Source organism: Babylonia areolata, chromosome 2, assembly GCF_041734735.1.
Source record: "Babylonia areolata isolate BAREFJ2019XMU chromosome 2, ASM4173473v1, whole genome shotgun sequence".
In the NCBI taxonomy this organism is placed as follows: Eukaryota; Metazoa; Mollusca; class Gastropoda; order Neogastropoda; family Buccinidae; genus Babylonia; species Babylonia areolata.
In genome coordinates this window covers 21,093,265-21,117,261 of record NC_134877.1, presented here as the reverse complement: position 1 = coordinate 21,117,261, position 23,997 = coordinate 21,093,265, and the positions used below count along the sequence as shown (strand labels likewise).

Here is a 23,997-nt window from a genome sequence, read left to right as displayed (position 1 = left end):
AACTGACAAAGTATTTGCAGAGAAAATGTCAATGTGAAAGTTTACCACGGACACACACACACACACACACACACACAGACAACCGAACACCGGGTTAAAACATAGACTCACTTTGTTTACACAAGTGAGTCAAAAATGACACACATGCACACTGAATAAGAACAAAATCAGGGGGCGGAGGGGGAGGGGGGGGGGGGAGAAAGTAGCTGAGCGCCAAACGCTCACAATGAATCGAAGGTCATGGTTCATGTAGACTGCTCGCCTTCGGAGTGTCACGAGACGCTAGCGAGTGCTGGCTGTGCTAGCGAGGGCGTGTGTGTCTGACGACATTCAAACTGAGTACGTCATCCAGTCGGTGCCAGGTCAGTGCTGTGCAGCGGCGCTGCCTCTTCGAGAACAACCGATAGTCTTCAGTCCTGCACTGCAAACAAACACTGAAACCCCACGACTCGATTCTACGACAACGTGTGGTGTTGTTTTGCCTGGTGGATAAAATGTAAGTAATAATAATGCTGGAACAAATGTGCCTATGTGGTTGAACTGGGGGTGGGGGTGGGGGGGGGGGTTTCGTGGTTTATGTAGCGTTTGTGTTAGTATTTGCGTGCTTCTTTTTCTTTAGTTTTCTTTGTTGTTTTTTTCCTGCTGTTTCTTTTTTCTGCTTTCTTTCTTCCATTTCTTCCTTCCATCTATCCTCCCTTCCTTCCTTCCTTTCTTCCATATATCACCCCTTCCTTCATCCCTCCCTTCCTTCTTTCTTTTTTAAAACAAACATTATTTCCCTTTGTGTCTTTCATATATAACCTTTTTTTTCTATAAACATTACCGGCCAGTGTTTTTTTTGTTTGTTTGTTTGTTGTTGGTTTTTTTCTTTCTTCTAAATATCAAGTTTGTTTTTCCTAATTCTTGTTCAGTTGACAGTTTTAAAACACCGTATGATGCCAGGTTTGTATCTGTTGTAACCTACTTTTTGTTTGTTTGTTTCTTTTTTTGTATGTTTGTTTTTAAGTCAACGTGATATTTCTAATTTTTAAAAGCTGTCTGGCTGGTTTCACTGAATGTCTTCCTTTGATTTGTTTGGTTTTTGTTTTTAGTTTGTTTGTTTTTCGTCTCTTGTTTACTTCCGTTGTTGTTGCTGTTGTTGTTTAATAATACGAAAAAATGCGGGGGTGAAATCCCGGTGCAGGTTACTTTTTTAAAAGTTTTATTTTCAAAGAGGCGTCAAAATGGGCGCGGTAGTTCATCCTTATGTTTTCTACTTCACCACAGCTGCTGAAAAAAATAACACACACACACACACACACACACACACACAGTACAGTTGAGTTTAACGACCTATCGGCAATGAGCCCTTAAGGTCAAGTTGTTCGTGGCTGTGGTCTTATCCATGGGGGTGTGATGTGGTCAAGGCGTTGGTCCTGTCACACACACACACACACACACACACACACACACACACACACACACACCTCGATCTAGACCGCCTACGTGACATTCTGCAAATCAGTAGAATATGAGAATCTTGACACCAGGCTGTGATATTTAGTACACCATCTTTTAGACCCAAAACAACTGGAAATCCGTGCCATAAGATGGAAGAAGATTTAAAATATGAGCCACGTTTCCTTGACTGCTGTGACCGACACGAAAAACAAACAAATAAACAGTGCGCGCGATATTCACCGGGCACCACGAACCATAACTCTGGTGGTCCGGGCGAATTCTCTCCCGGCCTAAATTAACACTCACGGCCACTCCCAGTGTGCCAGGAAGCTACAAGTGCAATGGCTCTCTGAATGGGGCGTGTTCCGTTTTCATGGTCTGTCTGACTGTACTCTAAATCAAAACAAGCTAGTTTTAGGGGAATAACTAACGCCCATTCTGTTTAATGGAGGCTTTATTTATAATAAGAAGAAAACTTTGGTTAAATCTGCCAGGTCCAGTGACTGAAGTTTACAACTTCGCAAACCATTCCGCACACCTCCACTCCCAATAATCTAGTTGCTGTTTTCTTCTCTCTTTTTTGTCAGAAAATTTCAGTTACATAAACATCTCTCTGGCGACAACAATGATACCATCGTAGCTGCTATTACTGCTACTGACAGCCACGACCAGACTTGAATATGATAACCAGAACAAAAGGGAGGGGGGGAGGGGGTGATAATATTACTGTGGAAAGTCTTTGTGTTATATATATATATATATATATATATATATATATATATATATAACACAAATACTTTTATATACAAATATATATGTGGTGTGGAAAGTCTTTGTTATGTACACACACACACACACACACACACACACACACACACACACATATATATATATATATATATATATATATATATATATATGTGTGTGTGTGTGTGTGTGTGTGTGTGTGTATCAGTATATGCGTGTGTGTATTATATATATATATATTACTGTGACAAGACACTGTGTGTGTCATGTATGTGCGTTTGCGCGCGCGCATGTGTATGTGTGTGTGTGTGTGTGTGTTTATGTGTTGTGCGTGCGTGTGTGCGCGTGTGGCTGCATGTTCATATTGCAAATTCAACATATCCGTCGAGCTCTCACCCGCCCTCCCAAAAGAACAATAACTGTTTGAAGGCTGTGCACTTAATTCTGACGTGTCACCAAAAGGAACTGACAAAATATGAATCATAGACCATTGGTCCTCAGCTGGCTGGCCTGTGCACTCAGCAACGGAAGAAACTAGTTAGTGAAAGGCGATGGTTATCTGTGTGTGTGTGTGTGTGTGTGTGTGTGTGTGTGTGTGTGTGTGTGTGTGTGTGTATCTCTGTCTCTCTGTCTCACTGTCTCTGTCTCTGTCTGTCTATCTGTCTGTCTCCGTCTCTCTCCGAGATTTTTCAGATCATGTGTGAGAAGGGGTGTGAAGAGAGGAAGAGTGTGCATTACATTGTATATTTCATCTCTTGACGAACGTTCAGTATACTTTCCATCTCCAACCGTTGGAAATTGTGAGTAGTTATACGTCACCACATTCCCAGGTCTTGAGCCACACTGATGTTATATCACTGCTTCTGCTGGTGGTATCGCTGCATCTACTGCCAGTGTTGTTTCAAGTTCTATCATTGATGCATCTACTGCCCGCAGTGCTGTTTCAAGTTCTATCATTGATGCATCTACTGCCCGCAGTGCTGTTTCAAGTTCTATCATTGCTGCATCTACTGCCTGCAGTGTGGTTTCAAGTTCTATCATTGATGCATCTACTGCCAGTGCTGTTTCAAGTTCTATCATTGATGCATCTACTGCCAGTGCTGTTTCAAGTTCTATCATTGATGCATCTACTGCCAGTGCTGTTTCAAGTTCTATCATTGATGCATCTACTGCCAGTGCTGTTTCAAGTTCTATCATTGATGCATTTACTGCCAGTGCTGCTTCAAGTTCTATCATTGCTGCATCTACTGCCAGTGCTGTTTCAAGTTCTATCATTGATGCATCTACTGCCCGCAGTGCTGTTTCAAGTTCTATCATTGATGCATCTACTGCCAGTGCTGCTTCAAGTTCTATCATTGCTGCATCTACTGCCAGTGCTGTTTCAAGTTCTATCATTGATGCATCTACTGCCAGTGCTGTTTCAAGTTCTATCATTGATGCATCTACTGCCAGTGCTGTTTCAAGTTCTATCATTGATGCATCTACTGCCAGTGCTGTTTCAAGTTCTATCATTGATGCATCTACTGCCAGTGCTGCTTCAAGTTCTATCATTGCTGCATCTACTGCCAGTGCTGTTTCAAGTTCTGTCATTGCTGCATCTACTGCCAGTGCTGTTTCAAGTTCTATCATTGATGCATCTACTGCCAGTGCTGTTTCAAGTTCTATCATTGATGCATCTACTGCCAGTGCTGCTTCAAGTTCTATCATTGCAGCATCTACTGCCAGTGCTGTTTCAAGTTCTGTCATTGCTGCATCTACTGCCAGTGCTGCTTCAAGTTCTATCATTGCTGCATCTACTGCCAGTGCTGCCTCAAGTTCTATCATTGCTGCATCTACTGCCAGTGCTGCTTCAAGTTCTATCATTGCTGCATCTACTGCCCGCAGTGCTGTTTCAAGTTCTATCATTGCTGCATCTACTGCCCGCAGTGCTGTTTCAAGTTCTATCATTAATGGAGCGACTTTTCACAATTTGGCTGCTGTTGCTGCTATATATCATGACTACAAGAAGTTCCAGTGTGTCGACGACGACATAAATTTGATTGGTCATATGATAGACGCGGAGGGAACCTCACAACATAAAATGACACTATCATATTGGTTGAAACATTTCTTTCTGCGTTAATGGGCTGCTGCTCCTACCGGCGTTCACTCATATCTACGAATGTGTTTTTTACGTTTATGGCCGTTTTTACTCCGTTCGGCCATGCGGACTGGGACCTTAACTCCGTTTTGAGGGGGTGTGCGGGGTAGGGGGTGGGGTGTCCTTATTGGTGTTTTAGTGTTTCCTTAACCCATCGACACTCTGACATGGATCACAGTATCTTTAACGTGCGTATCTCGTCATTCACATGTGTAACGACATGAAGGTGCTTAGCAGGTCTGCACATCTTGTAACAGGGAAGGGGAGGGTGTGTGTGTGGGAGGGGGGGGAGGGAGGGGGCGGGAGGGAGGGGGGGCGACTCCACATTCAACTCATCAGGCGCTAGGATCGAACTTTAAACCTTCCGATTGAAAGTCCGATGTTCTAAGTCACTCTCCTATGGCGCCTGTCAATTGATACATAAAAGCAGGAAATCAGTACTGCCTGGAATCGAACCCACAACCGTTTAAGTTTGTAGTACACCACCACCACCACCACCACCACCACCATCCCCATGCCTCCCTCTCCCTCCCACCTCATACCCGCTGATTGAATGTTTCACCTTCGGGACAAACAATGAACAAACTGACCGAAACGTAGCATCAGAAACAGTCTATAACACTGTATGTTCGCACTCTGCCACAGACCATACCGCAGCCGCCCGCAGATAATAGATGGAGAAAGGCGGGGCGCATAGCCGGCACAGAGGGTCGGCACAGTGGAGGTGATAACTGATAAGCCAGCTATTGTTTTCACGTGCCAGTGTCGCGTTCACAGACACTCGGTGGTGGTTGCACAGCGGGCCATCTCTTAATCATGGACGAAAACATACAGCGTCTTGTCTTCCCTGGGCTGAATACCAGTGCGTATGAATACAAATGCGAATGTTCAGGAGGTCTCGTGTTCAAAATTCCGAGCATTTATTCGGTTTTCGTCTTCTTCGGGTATTAGGACCGTTGAGTTTGGTGTGTGTTTCGACTCAGTGTTTCGACTGTTGGGGTGTGGATCGCATTGGGAATTTCCACTAAAGACTGTTGGGTTTGGGTTTCATGTTTTGACCAGGACTTCGTGCTTGTTTGTTTTTCCACTCGGAATTTCGATTGCCTATTTCCTCCAACACTTCGTTTATTTTGATCATTTCATAGTATCTACAATTAATCAGTGTTTTCTCCACAATAGGTATACTTGGAATGTACCGTTCGATGTTAGCGATTCTTGGATTCAGTGTTGTCAGGAAACATTGTTGCTATGAGATTAATGAACTTTTGAGGTTTTGGATCAATTGTTTTTGTATATTTTCTGGGTTGGAACACACACACACACACACACACACACACACACACACACACATAGATGTATATATATGTGTGTGTGCTCTTTTCATGTTATTCCTTTCTAACCGTTTTTATATTTTGTTGGTATTTATAAGTTCACTTATTAATCAATATATGTATTTAATAATTTATTTGTAATTCTATTTACTTGTTTTTGTGTGGGGCTGGGATTTCGTCGCCAAGACAAACTGGTTTTGTGAATTGTAAAGATCAAAAACCTTTTTTTTTCATTTAATGTGTACACATTATGCACTGTCCGCTTTAAACCTTTAAACATTGTCTTTTTATGTGAGCATAAACTTATGTCTGTTACAACCTGTATAGATTCCTGACAGTTTGGTCATGTCTCGTTTGCAATTTTTTTTCAGAGCATGTGAACACTATTCCAGAGTCAAGTTTCGTGAATGAAGAAGGATGAAGACTGGGTCGGAGGAGCACAACTTTTGACCGATCAACAGAACGGTCTTTGGGAGACGTGGCACAGAACTTGAAGTTTCTATTGAAACTACAGAGACTGTGGAGTACTGCTCAAGGCAGGCGTGTTTATGATTAAAGACAAACTGCTGAGGCAAAAATCCTTCTGTATGTAGCAACACTGACAAATGCCAAAAGCCGTGGGGAGAAGGTCCAGTAAACTGACGTAAGCTTGACGAAAGTAACGTTTGCAATGTGTCTCCTTAAACCATATATATGCTTCAAGCCAATGAAAAAACGTGAGAACTGTCCTGTGCGAACCGTCATTGTAATGATGACGTAGCCTCCACAAATACAGATCCTTATGTGTGTTTTCCTTGCCTGGAAAACGAAATCTGTTCCACAACTCGTGTGACGACACAAAAGACAAGACACTGCTGTTGTGCATTGACATACCCAGTCAGACTCCACAGGGAAACGTCAGAAAGTGGACATTGGACCCACTTCATTTTGAAAGTGGACGTTGGACTCACTTGATTTGAGTTCTCCTCAGAGCAGAGTCACTGCCCACGCAGTGAAGGCAGAGGGGGCTGACAGACACCCGAGGTCAAGATGGCCAGCCGCTGGGGCAGCCAGCAGAAGCGGAAGTGGACTACCCTCAACATGGACGAGACCCCCGGCTCCTTCCGCCGGCTGGGTGAGGACGAAGCCACCCGACAGGAATGGCCTGCAGCCACCCTGCCACCCTCAGCCATCAACGGGAGGGGCGCCGGCACCCGGGAAGGTCACGACCAGGGCTCTGCCCGCCAGGAGGGGCCCGACAAAGCCACGGAATCTCACCAAGGTCACGGGAAGGTGAGCCAGAAAGGGGACAAGCCAGACACGGGCAGCCAACCTGCTCACAGTGAGGGCAAGGTCGCCACCAAACACGCCATGTCGGCCAGCCTGCCACGCGAAAAACGCGCGGACAAGAAACCTTCTCTCTTCAAGGCCTTCACCTGGAGCAAAGGCAAGAAGTCTAGACCCAAGCTGAACGAAGCTGAGGGGTCAGAGAACACTCCTGAACACCCAGAGGATCGCGGAACCGAACCTGAAACCCCCGAATCACCAACAGGTCACGAAGAGCCCCCATACGACTACTCCGAAAGAGCCGTGGACGTCCCAGACGATGACAACACTCACACAACCAGATCTGCACGCTCGAGTTCCAGCTCCAGCTCCTCAAGTAGCTCCAATGACGAATCGACCATCCCTGCTGGTCAACACGGTACCACAACCTCAAAGACGCCAGACAAAAAGCAAGCGGCAGATGAAACACAGTCCGCTCCCCGCAAGTCCAAGACGATCAGAAAGGAACTTCAAACCACAAGCTCCTCGAACGTCGACAGAAGCGTGTCTGAAAAGACGGCGGGATCACCACTCACCCCGAACCAGGAGAAACCCTTACAGGACCCCAAAATGCTAAGCAAGAACTCCAAGAAGGCCCCCGCTCCAGAACCAGACACACAACCAACCCAGGACGCTCACAGCAGAGGGGGCTATTCAGGAAAAGCCGTGAAAAGCCCCACTACGCCAGCTGCCAGTTCACAAGAGCAGGACTTGGCTGCACGTGAATCGAGGTCCGAGAAGGTACGCTGCGACACAGGACGCCGGTTCCGCCTGGAGGCCACGGTGCTGGTGGACGACGAGAGACCCACGGAGCGGCGTGTGACCTACCTGGGCCCCGTCATGCTGTCCCCGCTGCACCAGAGCCACGTGCAGTACGTGCACGTCACGGTGGCTCCGGGCTCCTGCGCCCAGGCCTCGGAGGGCAGCTTGCTGATGGTCAGGCCTGCTGAGCCTGTCAACGGGGACGCGGGTGAGGACTTTGTGTGTGTGTGTGTGTGTGTGTGTGTGTGTGTGTGTGCACCCGTGTGTGTGTGCGTTTGTGTGTGCGTCCGTGTGTGTGTGTGTGTGTCTGTGTCCGTCCCCAACCCCCACTCTGTCTGTCTGTCTCTCTCTCTGTCGTTGTCTCTCTCTTTCTGTCTTTCTTTATGTAAAAGTATATGTATCTCCATATGTCAACATATTTTGTTTCTTTACTTCTTTTTATTGATGTGCGGTCATACCTCTTGTTGTCCAGCTACCCATCCCTGTCTCTCTGCCTGTCTGTCTGCCTATCGCTGTCTGCCTGTTTGTTAATCTGTTTGAACATCCATGTATCAACTGATGGCTTTCTCTCCTTTTCTTGATGAGTAGCTATATGTGTGTGTGTATATGTATAATTATGTATGTGTATGTATATGTACATGTATATTTGTGTGTGTATGTATATGTATATATATATATATATATATATATATATATCTTTTATCATGTCAGTCTTACATATGCATATTCTAGCCATTGTCATGTTAAACTTTGTAGACTTTGTACACATTTTACGACACTTAGTCTTAAATTTCATTATTTTTTGTTGTGAAGCGTGGTGAGCCCCTTCTGAGATGGGGGTACTGCGCTATATAAGCCTACATTTTATTATTATTATTATTATTAGTCCTGTCTATCTTTCTATGGGTCTATCTCAGTGCCTGTGAGTCTAAATGTTCATCTATGTTCATCTTTTCTTTCTTTCTTTCTTTCTTTTTCTTCGTGTGCATTCATTCCGTCTGTCTTGTCAGTAATGCGTCTGTCTATCCGGCCGCTGACTGCTTTCTTGTATTTGTACAACATATTTCTCTGTGTGAAATTCGGGCTGCTCTCCCCAGGGGGAGCGCGTCGCTACACTGTGACTGACCCTTTTTTTCTGCCTGCAATTGTATTTGTTTCCCTATCCAAGTAGATTTTTTTTTCTACAGATTTTTGCCAGGGACAACCCTTTTATTGCCGTGGGTTCTTTTACGTGCGCTAAATGCGTGCTGCACACGGGGCCTTGGTTTATCGTCTCCGTCATCCGATGACGTATATTCCTGTTCGTCTTTGTGTCTTGTCTGTCGTTCTGTCTATCCATCCATCACCTGATTTATTTATTTCTTATATGATCATAATATATAACTCTCTTTTTTTTGTATAGAATATATATCTTTCTGCCTTGTCTGTCGTTCCATCTATCGATCCCTTAACTAAATTCTTTTTCGTGGTGCCGGATTGTTGCTTTGACAGAGTAGAAAAAAAAACAGGATGTCATTCACTCCTAGTTTTGCCACCCCCCTGCCCCCTCCACTCCCCACCCCTCTGGTCTCTCTCTCCTCCGCCCCCTCACTTGCTGTGGTAACGAGCACCTTGCAGCACTCTTTCACGCACACCGGAACTGGCCTCTCATCGTACTTGCAGCCAGCGGGTCTGTGTTTGTGACCAGTTCCTGCTTCTCTGCTTCGTCTAAAGTTGGCAATCCCCCCCCCCTCTCTCTCTCTCTCTCTCTCTCTGTCTCTCTCTGTCTCTCTCTCACTCTCGCTCTCTCTGTCTGTCTCTCTCTAACTCGCTCTCTCTCTCTCTCTGTATGTGTGTGTGTGTGTGTGCGTGTGCGTGTATCTATGTGTGTGAGAGTGTGTGTGTGTGTGTGTGTGCACGCGCGCGCGTGTGTGTGCCCAACGGGTCTGTGTTTGTGACCAGTTCCTGCTTCTGTGCTTCGTCTAGAGTTGTTCCCCTCTCTCTGTCTATGCCTCTGCCTCTGTCTGTCTGTATGTATGTTTGTCTGTCTGTCTGTCTGTCTCTCTCTCTCCTCTCTCTCTCACGCACAATCGCCCTCTCTCTCTTACTCTCACTGCTCACTGTATCTCAGCCATCATCATCGTCATCCTCCTCCTCCTCCTCTCTCTCTCTCTGTCTCTGTCTCTCTCTCTCTCTCTCTCTCTCTCTCTCTCCTCTCTCTCTCTCTCACGCACAATCGCCCCCTCTCTCACTTACTCTCACTACTCAATCTCTGCCATCATCATCATCATCATGATCATGACCATGATCATGATCATCATCGCTCTCTCTCTCTCCCCCTCCCTCTCTCTCTCTCACGCATAACCGCCCTCTCTCTCTTACACTCACTATTCACTCTCTCTCTCACTCTCTCTCTTTCTCTCTCTTACTGTCACTACTCACTCTATCTCTGCCATCATCATCATCATCATCATCTCTCTCTCTCTCTCTCTCTGTCTGTCTGTCTGTCTCTCTCATGCACAGTCGCCCTCACTCTCTTACACTCACTACTCTCTCTCTCTCTCTCCCCCTCCCTCTCTCTCTCACGCATAACCGCCCTCACTCTCTTACACTCACTACTCTCTCTCTCTCTCTTTTTCTCTCTCTTTCACTACTCACTCTATCTCTGCCATCATCATTATCATCTCTCTCTCTCTCTCTCAGTCTCTCCTCCACCCTCATCCTCCACCACACACACACCCTCTCTCTCTTGTGTTCTGTCACGCTTTCTTTCTGTCTAGGCCGGCTTTCCATTTTCCTACAGTTTCAGTGGCATGAACATTTACAAGACGTTCCAGAGAGGAACAGGTTTGCGTGTACCCCTCTGTGACCCTGCTTTAATCATGTAACTGAATGAGACTGTCTTTAGGCTACCAGATTCTGTCAGGTCCAGAGACAGAGAAAGAACGGCGGCCAACAGTCGAGTGTTTGAATCTGGGTATGCGTAAACAGAGTGGATCCGAAGCCGATCGTAGTGAGCGAGATGAAGTGTAGAGGTGAATGCAAAAACACCAAAAAAACAAAAAACAAAAAACAAAAAAAAACAAGAGTTTGACACGGTTGTCTTTTGTCCACGACGGGAAAAATAACGATTTCATGTGTATTCACCGTCCAGGTATATATTTTTCGGGATGTTGTTTTTGCGGGCAAAAGGGAGGGGGGGGGGGAGCACGTTGATCTTCCCATGGTCACATTTACCAACATCTCGGTAACGGCGTCTGGTGGGTAAAGGGTGGAGATTTTTCCGATCTCCCAGGTCAAGTTCAGACCTGCTAGTGCCTGAACCCCCTTCGTGTGTATACAGCAAGCAGAAGATCAAATACGCACGTTAAAGATCCCGAAAACCACGTCAGCGTTCGGTGGGTTATGGAAACAAGAACATACCCAGCATGCACCCCCCCCCCCCACCCCACCCCACCCCGAAAAACGGAGTATGGCTGCCTACATGGCGGGGTAAAAACGGTCATACACGTAAAAATCCCACTCGTGTACATACGGGTGAACGTGGGAGTTGCAGCCAACGAAGGCAGAAGAAGAAGAAGACGACGATTTACCAACATGCAGCATGGCAAACCTCTTCCCCACCCCCACCCCCAACACACACACCCTCTCTCTCCCTCTCTCTCTCTCTTTCAGTTTAACGGACACCCCTCCTTCCCCTTTCCCTCTCCCCCCCCCACCCCTTTCCTCCCTCGTCTCAGGTTCAAACCTGTAAGCCGAGTCTTACCCGTCCCATCCTATGTGAAAAGGAAAAAAAAAACGAAGTTAAGAAGGAAAAAAAAAAGCGTTTGGTGGAGATAGAGAAGAGAAAGAACAAGAAGCAGAAGAAGAAGAAAGAAAGGGGGGAAAGAAACAAAACGGCGCACCTTCTCACTGAGGCGCCCACTGACAGAGTGATTTATGGATGAGTCCACTGAGCACTGAGCATTGTGGCCTGTATCTTCAGGGTTCACACCCCTATCGGGTTCGCTTGATTGGACATGCCTGACCAGCCATTTCTTTTCCGGGCTGTCTGCTTTCTCACTTCGGTTTGTTCCGGTTTCCGGGAACGTGAGGGACATTTTGTATATAACATGTCCGATTGTCAGGAGCAGAGGAGTGGATAAATAAATGAATATGTAAATAAACAAAATAAAACAAAACAAATCAAAACAAAACAAAACAAAACAAAAACAAACAAACAACAACAACAAGAGAGGCAAGGCCTTCAAGACTCACTTGTGATACACTTTTTAAAAAAAATCCAAGCTTTTTATGTATTGAGTATAATTTCAAAATGTAATGTTTAAAATGAGAAAGATCAGTTTAACGCAAATTGACTCCCCTAGCATTAATTACAGAGTAATTTCCCTTTTTTACTATCTGCACCCAAACGTTTGCAAAATAAATAAAACTTCCATGCTTAGCAAAAGAAGTTCCTGTTTGAACAAAAAAATGATAATAATGACTGCTCTTGTTGTTGGGTCAGAATATCAGATCAAAGTGCCAAGTTTAGAGAATACAAAAAAATATAACAGTAAATGCAGTTTGCATATAATTAGGCTTCATTTTTTTATTTTTTTGTGCCCATCCCAGAGGTGTAATATTGTTTTAAACAAGATGACTGGAAAGAACTGAATTTTTCCTATTTTATGCCTAATTTGGTGTCAACTGACAAAGCATTTGCAGAGAAAATGTCAATGTTAAAGTTTACCACGGACACACAGACACACACACACACACACACACACACACACACACACACACACACACACACACACACAGACAACCGAACACCGGGTTAAAACATAGACTCACTTTGTTTACACAAGTGAGTCAAAACTCAGCGGAGGACATTTGTATACATGTCAGATTGTCAGGAACAGGGGAGTACTAATGAATAAATAAATAAATAAATAAGCGTTAGACATTTGTATACGACATGTCATATTTTCAAGAACAGGGGAGTACTAGCAGATGAATATATGAATAAATAAACAGATGAGCGAGGGACATGTGCATACAATCTGTCATATTGTAGAGAATAGGACTGCTGAGTGCAGATAAATAAATAAATACAATAAACGATTGAATAATTTTATTTTGAACGGATGAGCGCTGTAGCTTTAATACATGTTGTGACTTTTTGAAGGAAATTCAAATGAAATATTTTTAAACTATGACGTTTCGAGATAATGACTAAATGTGCCATAGGACAAAATAATATACTTTCATGTTTTAAAGTAGATGTGACCTGTATATCTTGGCAGACTCTGCAGTGGGACTTTCATGGATAGATTATCAATGTCCGAGACTGTCCGTAAATACACAGACCTTCACCGGCAGGTTATGACTAACCTTTTGAAACATGAATTTATGTTGGGATAAACGTTATAACCAGCATATTATGAAAACATAATCTGAGGCATGTAGCTTAATTATAACCAGCATATTAAGGAAGACTAGAGTCGTTCAGAGAAAATTGCAACAAATTTTCGCAGTGTGGAAAGGTAATAAGTTGGGAGATTCGCTTTTCACGAAAGTAAAATTTGTTTTCGGTCGGAAAAACTGTTTACCTTAAAATCGATGGTCACAATCAAACACTGTACCACATTTGTAAGGTTCTAAAATTGCACACACACACACACACACACACACACACACACACACACACACACACACACAGATATATATATATATATATATATAAATGGGGGTTGCTTTTGTTTTTGACAATTGATCCATGTCAACGTCCAGTGGGTTATGGAAACAAGAACATACCCAGCATGCACACTCCCGAAAACGGAGTATGGCTGCATATATGGCGGGGTAAAAACGGTCATACACGCAAAAGACCACTCGTGTACATACGAGTGAACGTGGGAGTTACAGCCCATGAACGGAGAAGAAGAAGGCAGATGATCTTTTACAATATTTCTGATTTTCTTCCCAGCCAAGTCAGGCTTTTTTCAGATCATTTCAGATCACCTCTCCCTTTCACTGCTTACTCAGAGGTGGCTGAAAGGACTCCGGTGGTTGAATGACAGTTGGTGAGACTGGCTGTGACAGATTGGAGCATATGAGTTTCTCTCTTTTCTTGTCTTTGACAGAGTCAGAAAATGCATTTCCTTTCTGTATATATCTTATTTTGGACGAGATAGTTTCGTAAACACTGGCACTTTTACCCCTTACCTCCCTTTAGAAAGAAATGAAAATACAAAAATTGTCTTGGGCAGAAAATGTTTAATTCTCTGAACATTGGACCACCGCATCTATAACCTATCTACACCACACGGAAAGGACGTTTATCAAAAGTTACTCACTGTCCAGGCTGTGTGTGAATGGAAGTCTGGTGTGTAAACAAAGTGACCACAGAAATGTGGTCAAGCACACGTGTGGTGGACAATGTGTTGGTTTATTGTCCTCAAGAACTGAGTGTCCCCGGCTTTTACAGCTCCCTGTCACTGACCCACTGACAGCAAGCCGCACTTCAGTCAGCTTTCACCTGTCTCAAGCACCTCCCTGTTATTGCTGCATGTCATCACTGAGCTCTTTTATGCCTGCGAAGAATTTTCCCGAATTTTTCTCCTCTTCTCCTCCCACGTTACATGGTTTGACCCACCTCGGTTGTTGCTGCCAACACAGTCAGATCAATAGTGATCCCAAGTGATAGGGCTACTCTCGTAGGTACCAGTCTTATTGTATTTTATCATTTTGAATTTTTTTTTTAAATCATCCAGTGCTTGTGAAAGTGTTTCGTGGTCTTTGCTGGAGTTTCATGGATTTGTTTTACATCATCAGTCTTGGGTCACATTGACAGAAACAAATGTAAGGACCGAAAACATTTTTTTTTCCAATAATTGCTGTTTGCAGATTAAATAAAGCTTTTATGTCATGTACTCGAAGCAGAGCACATTGAGCCATGCACCTGTGAGCTTGAGGAACATCCACTGCTGCATGCTGACATATCTGAAGTGATTTGTTCAAGACAGACTGACACCAATATTCAGTCGATGATGTTGATGTTTTTCGTTTCTGTCATTTCGCTGCTGCTGTCCCTGGCACTCAGCTCGCGACGCTTTCGTAAGTAGTTTTCAAAATCACTTACCACAATTTTGGTTCTTTCTTTCGTTCTTTCGCTCGTACTTTCGAACGTTCTTTTCTCTTGTTCTTTCTTTCTGTCGCGCTTGAAATCATGTGATGGAAGTTGTTCGCTATTGCTGGAAAAAAAAAAAACCACTGTGTAATGAGAACATTGTATTATCGCCCTGTAACATTGCCCAGACTGTGTTATACTAAAACAAGAGGGAAAATGCCACTGACCTTCATTTGAGACACGGCTTTTAGATTTGGCGTTAAGAATTTCCATGTTCTTGCTCCGTAGATTAGCAAACATAGAATCTGCGATTAGGTGTATGAAAGGCCGATGTGAGAGAATGTTGCTGGAATTGTTCACAAACGAGTAGTATAAGAGACAGTATTTGACATTGTATTGCTTTATGTGTGGACACTGAAACAACGTGTTTTGTTCATAATATGCCCCCGCATGACACTAAATATCAATGGGAAATAAAGTGGTGACTGCGTGTGCTTACATTGAATCTGTTCTATTGATTTTACAACGCTCATTTCATTTAGGTTCTATATGTTTGAAACGAATATCAAGTAAAAAAACCCCAAACAAACACACATACACACAAAATTATTCAAGGTATTGTTCAAGGTTTTCTTGGAAAAGAAAGTGAAAGGACCAGCAAGGCAGAAAAAAAAAGAAAGAAAAAACGACTGACAATACCAGGAACAAAGAGAGCGACAGAAAGCAGGAAGTTTCTTGCACGGAATTCCCGGTATGTGTTCCAGGATAATATTCATAATGAAAGTCCCCCTGACATCCCCACAGAGAAAAACATCACACACAGATTTTTTGTTTTTAATTTTGGGATAAGACAGAGGAATAAAACTGCAGACGAAAAAATTGATGTTTTCACATCAAACCACACACAGAAGTACTTTTTGTATTTGTATCTGTATTTCTCTTCTTTTTTTTTTCTTTTTTTTATTTTGTCACAACAGATTTCTCTGTGTGAAATTCGAGATGCTCTCCCCAGGGAGAGCGCTACCCCCGACCCCTCCCCCCTCCTTTTTTTTGGGTGGGGGGGGGGGGGTATTCTTTCCTGCGTGCAGTTTTATTTGGTTTTTCCAATCGAAATGGATTTTTCTACTTAATTTTGCCAGGAACAACCCTCTTATTGCCATGGGTTCTTTTACGTGCGCTAAGTGCACGCTGCACACAGGACCTCGGTTTATCATCACATCCAAATGACTAGCGTCCAGACCACCACCCAAAGTCTAGTGGAGGGGGAGAAAATATCGGCGGCTGAGCCGTGATTCGAACCAGCGCGCTCAGATTCTCCAGCTTCCTAGGCGGACACGTTACCTCTTGGCCATCTCTCCACCAAGCTACCATTAACTTTGTATGGCGAAATAGATAAATCAGTCAGTAAATAAAAGCATCATGCGGTGGTGTGGTGAATGCCTATGTCAGTCCCAACAGAGATTCTATTCCACGAACAGGATTCACGTTACATGCTTTGACCCATTCCACGTACACCATACAACCTTTGTGCTCAGTGTGACAGTCACACTCAGTGGTAACGAACGAACTGGGCAAGGCAAGGCAAGACAAGAAGTTTAGTTCGTGTGCCTCCTGGGGGCATTGAAACATTACATTCGGATGAGACGATAAACCGAGGTCCCGTGTGCAGCATGCATTTACCGTACGTAAAAGAACCCACGGCAACAAAAGGGTTGTCCCTGGTAACAGTATGTACAAATAGCCACTTCGATAGGAAAAACAAACAAACAAACAAACAAACAAAAAAGACTGCAGGCAGAAAAAAACAAAACAAAAAAAACATTGGTTGCGCTGTCAGTGTAGCGACGCGCTCTCCCTGGGGAGAGCAGCCCAAATTTCTCGCAGAGAAATCTGTTGTGACAAAAAGGAGAGTAACACAATAATAATACAACACAATGCATTCATCGTGTTGCACACGAGTCCTTACTGACACACAGTGAAGTGGGCGAAGGCGCCAGACAGTGATGAGGGCGATGTTTATCTGAGTGCTGTCCTGTTGTGACACCTCCTGCCTCTCTACTCGTCATGTGGGGGCGTTACTGACTGACATACACTTTTACAGAGATGTTGTTTTGGTTGTTGCGTCTCTCTCCTTCTGTGTCTTGTCTGTGCTTGTACTTATGTCCAGCTGTTCCTGACTTGCCTGGGTTTTTTTTTGTAGGGTGTTTTGTCTCTGCTTCTTGTCTGTCTGCCGCATCTGTCTCTGTCTCTGTCTGTCTGTCTCTGTTTCTGTCTGTCTGTCTGTCTGTCTGTCTCTCTCTCTGTCTGTCTGTCTCTGTTTCTGTCTGTCTGTCTCTGTTTCTGTCTGTCTGTCTCTGTCTCTGTCTGTCTGTCTCTGTTTCTGTCTGTCTGTCTGTCTGTCTGTCTCTCTGTCTGTCTGTCTGTCTCTGTCTCTGTCTGTCTGTCTCTGTTTCTGTCTGTCTGTCTGTCTGTCTCTGTATCTGTCTGTCTGTCTCTGTTTCTGTCTGTCTGTCTGTCTGTCTGTCTCTCTGTCTGTCTGTCTGTCTCTGTTTCTGTCTGTCTGTCTCTGTTTCTGTCTGTCTGTCTGTCTCTGTCTGTCTCTGTATCTGTCTGTCTGTCTCTGTATCTGTCTGTCTGTCTCTGTCTCTGTCTGTCTGTCTCTGTTTCTGTCTGTCTGTCTGTCTGTCTGTCTCTCTCTCTCTCTCGGACCCTCGCTCTCTGTCACACACTATCTATGTCTGCCGCATCTGTCTCTGTCTTACTGTCTCTCTATGTCTCTATCTCTATCTGTCTGTCTCTGCCTGTCTGTTTGTCTGTCTGTCTGTCTGTCTGTCTGTCTGTCTCTCTCTCTCTCTCTCTCTCTCTCTCTCTCTCTCTCTCTCTCTCTCTCTCTCTCCCCACCCTCGCTGTCTGTCACACACTCTGTCTGTGTCAGCCGCATCTCTCTCTCTGTCTCTGTCTGTCTGTCTGTCTGTCTGTCTGTCTGTCTGTCTCTCTCTCTCTCTCTCTCTCTCTCCCCGACCGTCGCTCTCTGCCACACACTCTGTCTGTGTCAGCCGCATCTCTCTCTCTCTGTCTCTGTCTGTCTCTGTCTGTCTGTCTGTCTGTCTGTCTGTCTCTCTCTCTCTCTCTCTCTCTCTCTCTCTCTCCCCCACCCTCGCTCTCTGTCACACACTCTGTCTGTGTCAGCCGCATCTCTCTCTGTCTCTGTCTCTGTCTGTCTGTCTCTGCCTGTCTGTCTCTGCCTGTCTGTCTGTCTCTCTCTTTCGCTCTCTCTCTCTCTCTCTCTCTCTCTCTCTCTCTCTCCCCGACCCTCGCTCTCTGCCACACACCCTATCTGTGTCAGCCGCATCTCTCTCTATCTCTATCTCTCTGTCTCTCTCTGTCTGTCTGTCTCTGTCTGCCTGCCTCTCTCTCCCTCTCTCTCTCTCTCTCTTTCTCTCCCCGACGCTCGCTCTCTATCAAACTATGTCTGCTGCATCTATCTCTGTGTCCGTCTCTCTCTCTCTATGTCTCTGTCTGTCTGTCTGTCTGTCTCTGTCTCTCTCTCCCCGACCCTCGCTCTCTGTCACACTATGTCTGCCGCATCTGTCTCTGTCTCCGTCTCTCTCTCTCTATGTCTCTGTCTGTCTGTCTGTCTGTCTGTCTCTCTCTCTCTCTCCCTCTCTCGCTCTCTCCCTTCCCCGACCCTCGCTCTCTGTCACACACTCTATGTCTGCCGCATCTGTCTCTGTCTCCGTCTCTCTCTCTCTATGTCTCTGTCTGTCTGTCTGTCTGTCTGTCTCCCTCTCTCGCTCTCTCCCTTCCCCGACCCTCGCTCTCTGTCACACACACTGTCTATTGTCAGCCGCATCTCTCTCTGTCTCTATGTCTCTATCTCTCTGTCTCTCTCTGTCTCTATCTGTCTATCTCTGCCTGTCTGTCTGTCTCTCTCTTTCGCTCTCTCTCTCTCTCTCTCCCCGACCCTCGCTCTCTGTCACACACTCTATCTGTGTCTGCCGCATCTCTCTCTCTATCTCTATCAGTCTATCTCTATCTCTCTGTCTCCCTCTGTCTGTATGTCTGTCTGTCTGTCTGTCTGTCTCTCTCTCTCTCTCTCTCTCTCTCTTTCTCTCCCCGACGCCCGCTGTCTATCACACTATGTCTGCTGTATCTATCTCTGTCTCTGTCTCTCTATCTGTCTCTGTCTCTCTCTCCCCGACGCTCGCTCTCTGTCACACACTCTCTGTCTGCCGCATCTATCTCTGTCTCTGTCTCTCTATCTGTCTCTATCTCTCTACCTGTCTCTGTCTCTCTCTCTCTCTCTCTCACCCGACCCTCGCTCTCTGTCACACACTCTATCTGTGTCTGCCGCATCTCTATCTCTATCAGTCTATCTCTATCTCTCTGTCTCCCTCTGTCTGTCTCTGCCTGTCTGTCTCTCTCTCTCTCTCTCTCGCTCTCTCTCTCTCTCTCCCAACCCTCGCTCTCTGTCACACACTCTGTCTATGTCTGCCGCATCTATCTCTGTCTCAGTCTCTGTCTGTCTGTCTCTCTCTCTCCCTCTCTCTCTCCCCCCCCCCCCCCCCCTCTACCCTCGCTCTTCTGTCACACCGGATTGTGCCCCCAATATTTCGACTCTATCTCCTGGTCTGCTTTTGTAGGTATATGACTTACAAGTGTATGTGCGTGTGTGTAAGTACAGTAGGCCTGTGTGTATTTTCATATACCTACGTACGTGATCGCGCGCGTGTGTGTGAATTCAAGGTCTTCAAAGCAGATACTGGTCTGTGGGGTACAGTTGGGTACACCAACATGGTTTTATTGCTAATATTATGACAATAGGCTTAACTGGTATGTCGAGTGGAGGCAGTGAATGAATGAATGAAAGAATGCATCTTGAACGAGTCGTTGAGGGTGCAATATACAGTTTGACAGAGAGCCTGCACACCATTTCTATGACTCAAAGATTCAGTCAAATGTCCGAAAAAAAAGCAATGCTTTGAGAGAGAGAGAGAGAGAGAGGGGGGACGAGGGAGGGGGAACAGGGGGGGGGGATGCGGCGTGATCTCATTGGTGTCTCGTTTGCACACCTTCCATCATCATTAACCAATCCCATCATCAGTCTCATCACTCATCTCATCACAAAATGATTAAAAAAAAAACAAAAAAAACTCGAATGGGAAAAGGAACTGTGTTTAAAAAAAAAAATACAACAAACACACACACACACACACACACACACACACACACACACACACACCACACACACACACACACACACACACACACACACACACACACACACAGAGCGAAATCAGAAATCATGCAATGTTGAACAGATGTGTGCCTTTGCTGTACGTTCTTAAAGTCTACCGTAATGTACGATTGAGACAGTTGTACAAGACAGAAAAGAGTCAAACCAAATACTGGACGGGCGCAATAGCCGAATGGTTCTTCTTCTTCTTCTGCGTTCACTCGTATGCACACGAGTGGGCTTTTACGTGTATGACCGTTTTTACCCCGCCATGTAGGCAGCCATACTCCGTTTTCGGGGGTAGCCGAATGGTTAAAGCGTTGGACTTTCAATCTCAGGGTCCCTAGTTCGAATCTCGGTAACGGTGCCTGGTGGGTAAAGGGTGGAGATTTATCCGATCTCCCACGTCAACACATGTGCAAAAACCTTGTGAAAAACAATAGCTGTGATACGCAGCTGTAATCAGTAGTCTCAATCAGTTTGCGAGAGTTCAAAATTGTATTTATTAAAACACGCACAGACACACACACACACACACACGCACGCACGCACTCACACACACGCACGCTCGCACACACACACACACTCTCTCTCTCTCTCTCTGCTTCTCTCTCTCTCTGTCTGTCTGTCTCTCACTGTACACACACACACACACACACACACACACACACACACACACACACACACACACACACACACACAGCACACACACATACCACACCACACGACATCTGCATACGACACACATATAAATACGTGCAAATACCACACGAGAACACCTAAAACAAAAAGACGTAGATTAATAATATAAACAGGTGATGCTGCAACATAATAACTTCTTCATAAACGTAGCCAATGGTCCCAGTACACAAACACTACTACCGTATCATCATAGCTTTAAAAGCTTTCCTGAGCGCGGGAGGAGTAGAGTCCGTGCCTTCGCATCCGTCTTGTTCCACGCGGGTCTCCTTAATTAACACGGGGTGATTAGGGTTAAGGGTCAAACCTTATTCTGTACACAGCGCGTGAGTAATATAACCCGAGAGTGAGCGAGCGAGACGGAGCGAGGTGAAGAGCGAGAGGGAGATTGGGGGTGTGGGGGGTAGGGAAAGACTCACTTCAGCGTCAAGTACAGTGGGAATGTCAAGGGCCTTTTTTCTTTCTTTCTTTCTTTTCTTTTTTTTTTTTTTCCCCCCCTCCTCCTCTCCAGAACGGAAATGTGGTGTGTCGCCCACTTTTTCTGCTGTGAATAACAGAACTAGGGTGTGTCCGTCTCTGTCTGCAAAGTCTGTTCGGTTGATAAAACTGTGTACTATTTACGACTGAAACAATGTATGTCTGATAACCTGTGAGTTTAGGAGACAATGCATATCGTGGATCTGTAATCTCTATGTAGCCTCGTTAATAATTTAGTTGAGAAAATGTGTCAGATTCAGAAACTATGTCGGCTTTGTTCAGTGTGAAATGCACACGAAAAATGAAACGACATTCTCGCCCGTAGCATTTAGCAACTGACGAGCTCACCATCATGCTCCTAGAAACAATACGCACGCATGTGCGCGCGTACACACACACACACACACACACACACACACACACACAAACAAAAAACACACACACACTCTCCGCCTCTCTCTCTCTCTCTCTCTCTCTCTCTTCCTTCCTCCCTCTTGCTGTCTCTCCCTTACGCTCACGAACACACATACACATAAGTACACACATAGAAACACGGACACGCACACACCCATATGCAAGCACACACACACACACACACACACACACACACACACACACACACACACACAAACTGACACACACAGACTCTCAGTCACACACACACACACACACACACACACACACACACACACACACACACACACACACACACACGCGCGCGCGCGCACACGCACACACACACACACTCTGCATTTGGCAAAACCAGCGAACTTCAATCAAAATCCTTACACGTGACGACACCGTAGTCATGGAAATCAAGAAAGCTTGACGAAAGTGTCAAACATGTTAATGAGCCTGTACAGAATTCAACTTCTGGACGAAGAGCGGTGACAGCATACTCATTAAAGTCTTCCTTCAACCCGCAGTCACATCTTCACTGCTGGGTGAATCAGACAAAAGTAAATCACATCAGGCATAGGTAACGGAGGATGACAAGAGAATACCTTCACTGCAAGAGAGCAAAGCGCTTACTCGTTAATGTTGTGTTTCTGGAATCTGTGTCCTGCAAGTGGTAAACACGTGCACTTTGTGAACATGTGAAGGCAGATATTTTCTTCTTCTGCCGCTTATTTGCATGCATGTAGGCTACCGTGACGTGACTGCAATCAAAAACGGTCTTTTTCTGATCTGCTGTGTCCTTTGGAATCCATGTGACAGTCTCTGTGAAAGGTGTTTGTGGGTTATTGGTGAGTTAAGTGTCTCAGGACTATTGGTAAGCTGTCTTCTCTGAATTATTTCCCTTTTCTTTTTTCTTTTTCTTTCTCGTTCTTTCTTTCTTTCTTTTTTTGTGCTGCCGATACTGAAGTGTCTTCTTTTCTTCCATGTGTTCCTTGCGCGTGTATTTTTTTCTTCTTCACTTGTTAACAGCTTATTTTTCCCCAACTGTGTCATTCTACATCTGCTCTGACTTTTCGTCCTCCTATTATTCCCCTTTTTGCCTCGTCCTCCACGCCGTCTTCCTAGTCGTTGTGCTCTTGTCCATTTTCGTCTTCATCGTTGTCGTCTTTGTTGCCGCCAGTGTGAATTACTTTTGGCGCGTCTCAAAATGTGTAAGAAGGACAAAAACAGACAGCTCCGAACAAGTTTGTATCCTCTCTCCTTTTATGACTCTCTCTGGTTATATGTAAGTTCGCGCGCGCTCACACACACACACACACACACACACACACACACACACACACACACACACATATATATATATATATATATATATATATATATATAAAGCTGTACATCAGTCTGCCTTCCTAGCCACCTACCTTTCTGCCTGTCTTTCTCTCTTAATATCAAGCAGTCCGAAATCAGTAGAGGCGAAAGAAAACAACGAGAGAGAGAGAGGGTGGGAGGTGGAGGGGATGCAAACACAACGTAGTCAACTCCCCAAAACAGATGGACGAGAAACCCACCCTGCAAGAATCATTCAGTTTCGCCCATCCCTCGGAAGCAGACATAGCAGTATCGTGTTACTTTCCACAACCACAATTCACTCACCCTCCACCTCCACCCTTTCCTTTTGTTCCAGGGCCTGTGGCAATGACATCCAGCACAGGGGAGGACGGGGGCAGGGCCCCACTCTCACCAAACACACCAAGTCAAGTAGTCAGCTCAAAGCACATTCAACTCTCTTCTGCAAGAGCCTCAAAAACGGCATCGCTCGCTACAGTGGAGCTGGGCGCCAGCTCAGAGCCATGCGAATCAGAAACCAGAGTCACTGCGGACGTCATGGACGCTCAGGAGTCTTTTAGAATTGACGCTTCTCCTTGGGGTGTAGACAACAAGGAGAATGAAGACGTTGAAGCCATGAGGAGAAATCCTGATGAGGTTGTAGACGTTGGCGATGCTTTGCTGCTGGGTTCTGGAGAGGAGAGTCTGATCATGATAACAGAGGACAGTCAGGTTGCGTTTGAGCCTGCGCCTTCGCCAATCCCTGTTGACCAAAGTGTCGTTGGAAGTTCAAGTCCTGCACACTGTGTGCCTGCAGAACCTGGGAGTGCGGGGGGTCCGTTCGATGGAGGCAATGAAAGTGGGTCAGAACCTGCACCAGCTCCTCGTCCCCCGGACAGACCTCACCGACGATCAGGTTCAAGGTTATCGTCCACGTCATCTGCGTCATCTTCATCAACATCATCTAGAAGCAGTAAATCAAAGCAAAAATCGTATAATTTTGGGAGAACCGGATGAAAGCACTCAAGACACATCAGAATCC

The 23,997-nt window shown here is 45.3% G+C and overlaps 1 protein-coding gene across 1 annotated transcript; it reads left to right on the top strand.

Annotated features, from left to right (window-relative positions):
* The first annotated feature begins 335 nt into the window (after window positions 1-335).
* On the top strand, window positions 336-23,986 carry LOC143299047 (uncharacterized). Its single transcript, XM_076612143.1, has 3 exons — window positions 336-496; window positions 6,030-7,933; window positions 23,314-23,986. Exons 2-3 carry the CDS (start codon window positions 6,688-6,690, stop codon window positions 23,970-23,972), a joined length of 1,905 nt encoding a protein of 634 aa, XP_076468258.1. The 5' UTR covers window positions 336-496; window positions 6,030-6,687; the 3' UTR covers window positions 23,973-23,986.
* Window positions 23,987-23,997: the final 11 nt, after the last annotated feature.

Excerpts from the sequence above, each read along its gene's own strand:
- LOC143299047 (XM_076612143.1), top strand. The coding sequence starts at position 6,688 with ATGGCCAGCCGCTGGGGCAGCCAGCAGAAGCGGAAGTGGACTACCCTC. Across the intron at positions 7,934-23,313 it reads GCCTGTCAACGGGGACGCGG|GGCCTGTGGCAATGACATCC; the intron begins GTGAGGACTTTG and ends CTTTTGTTCCAG.